The sequence below is a fragment of the Nuphar pumila genome, chromosome 5 (assembly GCF_984573655.1).
Source record: "Nuphar pumila chromosome 5, dmNupPumi1.hap1.1, whole genome shotgun sequence".
Lineage (NCBI taxonomy): Eukaryota > Viridiplantae > Streptophyta > Magnoliopsida > Nymphaeales > Nymphaeaceae > Nuphar > Nuphar pumila.
In genome coordinates this window covers 3,280,218-3,286,860 of record NC_143253.1, presented here as the reverse complement: position 1 = coordinate 3,286,860, position 6,643 = coordinate 3,280,218, and the positions used below count along the sequence as shown (strand labels likewise).

General features: G+C 42.3%; 1 protein-coding gene across 6 annotated transcripts; it reads left to right on the top strand.

The window, feature by feature from the left end:
- Positions 1-1,513: 1,513 nt before the first annotated feature.
- LOC149836498 (putative auxin efflux carrier component 1b) lies at positions 1,514-4,816 on the top strand. 6 transcript variants are annotated; one of them, XM_090007022.1, is made up of 6 exons: positions 1,514-2,478; positions 3,444-3,755; positions 3,842-3,927; positions 4,220-4,377; positions 4,537-4,613; positions 4,750-4,816. In XM_090007022.1, the coding sequence occupies exons 1-6, from the start codon at positions 1,514-1,516 to the stop codon at positions 4,814-4,816; spliced, it is 1,665 nt and encodes a 554-aa protein (XP_089863148.1). The 6 variants fall into 6 exon arrangements, with proteins under 6 accessions (XP_089863148.1, XP_089863147.1, XP_089863146.1 ...); XM_090007021.1 differs by having other exon boundaries at positions 1,514-2,497; positions 3,454-3,755; XM_090007020.1 differs by having other exon boundaries at positions 1,514-2,519; positions 3,458-3,755.
- The last annotated feature ends 1,827 nt before the right edge of the window (positions 4,817-6,643 follow it).

The window sequence follows — 6,643 nt, the reverse complement described above, 5'->3', positions numbered from 1 at the left end:
ATGGAGATATGGCGAGATCGATTTCTGGCTTGTGGAGAAATACATTTCATTGGTGTTATTGCTTCTTGTGCTTCACACTTATAAAAGCTGTTTCATTCTTGTAAATTTAAGAGAAATCAAGGAGTAAAATTGGCAGAACCAAAATGAGTCTACTGTTCAGTGAGAAGAACGAGTCCATTCAGTACCATTTAACCAACTTTAAGAACAAAAAGTACCCTCGACCGGTATTCTATTACCTTGAAGTTTCACCATTAAGAGCCCCCATGAATAGATGCATCAAGCAGGGGCATTACTGTCACCAACAAATTTCAAGCTCCAAACTCGTCGTTCTCCGTTCTTTCCAGCCAAAAATCTTCAACCCTTGCTGACAAAAGGCCCAAAACTCACATATTTTAAATGACAAAACTACCATTATATAAAAAAAGAATTAGGAAGGGCAAAAGAGTCATGTACTATGAGGTGAACGGCCCATGGGAAAAAAGGAATAAAAATGAAGCCTTTTTTTCCTTTTTTGTGTTTTAAGAGAAAAAAAAGAAGAAAATAAAAATTATCACGCGTGCCACAACGGCTCTCATCATTTCACCCGGCAATACAAAGACCCCTCACCTCATTCCTCTCAAAAAATTGAATCCCCAGATTCCTTTCTTCCCTCCTCTCTCTACTCATTCCCCCCAAAAAATCTTCATTAGATTTTCCGGTCAAAAACTGCCGGGAAACATCCATTTTCTGGTATCAAACCTCACCACCATATTCACCGGAACAACTTCTTCTGAGCTTTCTCTACACCTATCCCCTTACCAATTTTCCTGTAAACACAGGAAAACATAAAAAATGCCATCAAAAGTAGCTCTTTTAGTATCTGCTTAGAAGGTGTCCTGGTTCGTTGCCTGGTTGTGATGCGCACTCCTGCTGGGATTCTGAATTCTTGCGTCAAAGTCATTGAGAAGGATTGAGTTACTGATGTGCACATTTCGTTATTAATTTTTTTCCGGCTTCGACTTGCCGGAGAATCACGATTTTCTGCGTTTTTCTACTCACTTTCCGTCCAGATTGATTCTCATACGCTTCTTCTATTGTGTAAAGCACCCCAACAGCCTTCTTCTTTAAGTATCTGTGCACGCTTTCCACCAATCGGTGGTTTTCCGGCGGGAAAAATCCTACACCCATTCGCAACACTTCACTCTCGGAACCAATCTTAAACTTCCTCGCGCCATATGGGTTGGTCCATAAAAGATCTCCATATTTTATTATTAGCTTCACCTTGGGACTCGCCTGTAAACCTCCTTAATTGACTCGGAAAACCACCAAAGCTTCACCGTTAAAACCACTCCTTTTTCTCCACGTTATTTTCCCTAGGTCATCTACATCTTCAAAAATACTTGCCGGAAAACCACCTAGGCTCGCAGTGAAACCCCATCTGGGTTAACTTCCTTTCACCATTTTCTCAACTGGGTAGGCCCCAAAACTCCATCTTTCCCGCTAAAACCACACCCCGGAAAACCACCAGAGCAAGATGATCACCGCGGCGGACCTCTACCACGTAATGACGGCCGTGGTTCCGCTCTACGTGGCGATGATCCTGGCCTACGGCTCGGTGAAATGGTGGAAGATCTTCTCGCCGGACCAGTGCTCCGGCATCAACCGGTTCGTTGCCCTCTTCGCCGTCCCCCTCCTCTCCTTCCACTTCATCGCCACAAACGATCCCTACGCCATGAACCTCCGTTTCGTCCTCGCGGACTCCCTCCAGAAGCTCATGGTGCTCGGCATCCTCTTCCTCTGGTGCAAGCTGAGCAAGAGGGGGTCCCTCGAGTGGGTCATCACCCTCTTCTCCCTCTCCACCCTCCCCAACACGCTCGTTATGGGCATCCCCCTCCTCAAGGGGATGTACGGTGCCTTCTCCGGCGCCCTCATGGTGCAGATCGTCGTCCTCCAATGCATAATTTGGTACACCCTCTTGCTCTTTCTCTTTGAGTACCGCGGGGCGAGGCTTCTCATTGGCGAGCAGTTCCCCGACAACGCCGCGAGCATCGTCTCCTTCAAGGTGGACTCTGATATCGCCTCCTTGAACGGCCGGGATCAGCTAATCTCGGACGCAGAGATTGGGGACGATGGTAGGATTCACGTGACCGTCCGGAAGTCGACGTCTTCGCGCTCCGATGTGTTCTCCCGTCGGTCCGGTGGTGGTGGTATGATCAATATCACGCCGAGGCCGTCGAATTTGACGAATGCGGAAATCTACTCGTTGCAGTCGAGCAGGAACCCGACGCCGAGGGGGTCGAGCTTCAACCACGGAGAGTTTTACGCGAATTCTGGCGCGTTTGTGGGTGCGGAGGATGGTGGGTTCGGGGCGAAGATGAATGGGAATGGTGGTTTGCCCTCGATGGTGTCGTCGGCCGGGAGGAAGGATCTGCACATGTTTGTTTGGAGCTCGAGCGCTTCGCCGGTTTCGGAAGGCGCTATGAACGTGTTCAGAACAGAGTTTGGGGTGAATGAGGAGGTGAGGATGGGGATTGATCATCAACAGCTTCAGCATCAGAATCATCATCCTCATCAACCACAGAATCATCTTCAGAATAATCACTACCATCGTAAAGGTAATTAATAATTGTCTTTTTCTGAACTTGAATGATCATAATCACCTTCATGCATTTATTTTCTCGCTTAATATTGGACTGCAATAAGTTATGGTAAATCAAATTGCTGGAAAATATACTTTTCCCGTGAGTAATCTCTATTATTTGGTTTACATATTAGCTTTCCTATACAAGCATTTAGTTAATAAATGGAATTTTGTTATCAAGTTCTATGCAATCACATGCACACGCACACATACTCTCTCTCTCTCTCTCGTGTTCTTGGTGATGTGATGATTTCCTGTAAATCTGCGAATATTGTCTTTATTGAGTGATTTCTGTATTACATACTTTACTGATTTTTCCATCCTGTCTTCTGATTATATTCTTGTCTTCTATATGCGGTTCAGTTTTGGTCACTTTAGTCACTCTGTTGTCAGCTGCTCTTTTTATTTGTCTGCTTTTCTACCTACCTAAATGCTGACATTGTCATTCTTTTGGGATTTTGATTTGGTTTTACTGGGCGGATTTAGTTCGTTTTCTTTTTCTAACCTCCTAGCGAAATTGATGGGAGAGAGAAGTGAGACCGTCCAAATTTCTGATTTTTGTGAACTATTTCTTCTGCGGCCTCTTGTTTGGAGGTATTCTAATATCCCGGTTGGGTTATCCTTTTTTGCATTCTTTATAATCTGTACCCTTTTTCACTTCCTTTTGTATCCCTCTGCTCTCTCCATGACATCTGCGCTCCCCTCCCCCAACCCCCCACCCCACCCCCATAATTTGTTGGGAATGATGTCCTTGTTTGCTGCTTCATTCTGGTTTTGTGACTTGTGGCCTCATGTAAGTTTTTTACTTATTATTCCTGTTAAGTGATGCAGAGCTTAACCATGAAAATTATGAAGACTATGGTCGCGAGGATTTCAGTTTCAGTAACAGACCTGTCTCCAATGGAGGCGAGTTGACGAGGGACCAGGATTGTCCAAATCTCGCAAAGTTAGGTTCAAGTTCCACAACAGAGCTGCACCCTAAAACTGGTAGTCATGGAGATGCAAAACCTTCCTCAATGCCCCCTGCCAGTGTGATGACAAGGCTCATTCTCATCATGGTTTGGAGGAAACTGATAAGGAACCCCAACACTTACTCTAGCCTCTTTGGCTTAACCTGGTCTCTAATCTCATTCAGGTTTGAATTGTAAACTCTGGTGATACTTTTATCTCTACCTCTTGAAAATCAGGCTTTGGAAATTTTTGTTTTTGCAATAATTTCAGGTGGGGAATCCAGATGCCTGCCATCATCGCCCGTTCTATCTCCATACTTTCTGATGCTGGACTTGGAATGGCCATGTTCAGTCTTGGTATGCGTCTTGACTTCTACTGTTCCTTTCTTTCGTATAGAGGACATTACTTATCTTCCATCATGGCAAAAGCTGAAACTCTGTAATTGAGCTGCTGTTTCAATTTTAGGCTTTTGATATTCACCTCTCTTTCTTTATTCACCAAAGCTCTTTGTTCATATTTTACATTTGTGCTGTTGAACATGTATAAGGAATTGATACTTTTGATTGATCCCCTGTTTCTTAATTCAAAGTTTACTATTCTGATAGTCTTAGTGTTATCACTCACATTCAGTTTTGTCAAAATCATCAGGTCTGTTTATGGCGCTTCAACCCCGTATAATTGCTTGCGGAAAAACAGTTGCAACTTTTTCCATGGCAGTTCGATTTTTCTTGGGTCCTGCTGTAATGGCTGCAGCAGCAGTAGCTGTGCGCCTGAGAGGTGTTTTCTTGCATATTGCCATTGTTCAGGTAACTGAAAACTTTTAGTCTCACTCTAATGTTGGTGTACTCTGAGCTTACATGACCAGATGTACACCGGGACATATTGAGCACTTAATAACATTGTGTTGGATGCCAATTGATTAATTGTTTCTCAAAGCTCTCTAATTGTTCTTAAAACGATTCCAGGCCGCACTTCCTCAAGGCATTGTTCCTTTTGTCTTTGCTAAGGAATACAATGTGCATCCAGACATACTGAGCACAGGGTAATAACATCTCCGATCATCTAAACAGAATTTTTCTAAATGAACTTGTGGTTTTGATCCATATCAATTTGCACTTGTTTGTTTTCTTTTCCTTTCAATTAGCCAAACTGATCATGTTGTTTGCCACTACTTTCAGAGTAATCTTTGGGATGCTTATTGCCCTCCCTTTCACTCTGGTGTACTACATCTTGCTTGCTATTTGAAGTTTAATGATTAATATCAGCAGATGGTATGAATTATGATATGTTCCAAGACTTCTTTTCCTATTTTTGATCAAACCCGCCACTCTTGGGAGGTCAGATTTTGCTTTGATGGTAGAAAAAGCGAAAACCAAAGTGTGGAGTTTGACAGAAGCCTAATGAGTAAAACAGCAGGAAAAGTGGCTTTGCCAACCATATGCTGCATTTTGAAAGTGCTTAAAGGTGAATCTTTCCAAGTTGTTGGAGATTATAACTTCAACGTGCTTAAAGGGTAGAACATGTTGAAGGCATCGAGGAACATCCAGTTTTTGTCCCTCTTTTTTTTGCCTTAATGCTTTTTTTCTCTTTTTCACTTTCTTTTGCCCCCTCTTCTTTTTTGAGGTCTGTGTGGTCTTCACGTGGCTGTAGTGAAGATAAAGTGGCTTTTTTTTTGTATCTTATTCCTGAAGGACTTCTTTTTCACATTTGTTATGGTTTCTTTCTTGACAGTTCTTTTGATATTAAGTGTGACAATGAGAATGAGGTTTTCCTTTACTCATCTTTGTGCCCATGAGTTGCCTGATATGCCTTTGATTGATTGATTCAAGTTTTGTTGCTGGGGAGATATGAACGTGATCGATTGTGGCTATTACGTCAATTATTTTGTGGGGGTATCACCTCTGCTCTAGGGTACAAACGGGTTGAAGCAGGTTCACCCAGTGGAAAAACTAAAGTACTTTGTAGGGATCACCTCTGCTGTAGAGATTCAAACGGGTTTGGAGCATGTCACCAATGAAAAATCCCTCTTTTTTCTGTGTTGTGTACACATTCATCAAGAGTAGAGTCCAAGTCCTAGATGCCTGTGATATAGGTTACCAATTTGTCTTGTGAGATTTAGGTGCTGTGAGAAAGTTGCTAGAGAGGGTGTGTATATCTGGGTAAATTATCTTATCGTTTGTCTGCACCAACAGAGATCCAATCAGGCTTTAGTATGACCATGATGTGCTATTGGAGCTTTTGATCATAGTTACTTGGAAGTGATGCGTGAAGCTCATCGGAAGCGAATGTTAAACAGTGAACTGTGAAACATGAAGTTTAAACCGATTATGGAAGCGTGTGAGAAGCTAAAAAAGGAAACGTGAAGGAAATGATGGAGAAACGAGTATTCCGATAAAAAAAAACGTTCATTGATTATCAGTATCCTTTTGTTATGATAGTGTGACCTTACCATCAAGCCATCCAATTCGACCCCTCGAGCTTTTACATCGAAACTTGGCCAATATCTTACTACAGGGTACAGTCAAGCTCGAGTTCAACTTGAGTTTGTCAAATTACTTTATCATTCTAACATTGAAATATGAGAAACTAACTCTGCACTTATGTCCTCTAGGGCTACACACCTGGGTTTGGTAGGTTGTCTAAAGTTGTTCAAGGGATATTAAAAGCTTGGGATGGGTAAAAAGGAACTTAAATCTTCTTTACCCCCCCACCACTTGAACTGGCGTTTCTCATTAAATAACAAAAGAACTCTCCATTGGCATCCTTGTATTTTAGCAAATGAGTGCACCATTGGACAATCCCTTTTTCAAGTTGGCACTCGTCAGGTTTGTTTTCAAGCTTTAAGCTTTTGAGGGCATGTTTAGAAGCGAGAGAATGGAAGGAAAAAATGCAATTAGGAAACAAAAAGTAGCAACTTTTTCATTTATTCAAAACGAGCTAAAATTTCAATAACTCAGATTTTTTATAGGAAAAATCAGCAAAAGTTTTCTTTTTGCACTAAAGCAACCCCTCATCTTCAAAGCATTTCATTGGCTGCCACTCTGATGCCTTCCTCCATTTTTATCTTCCTCC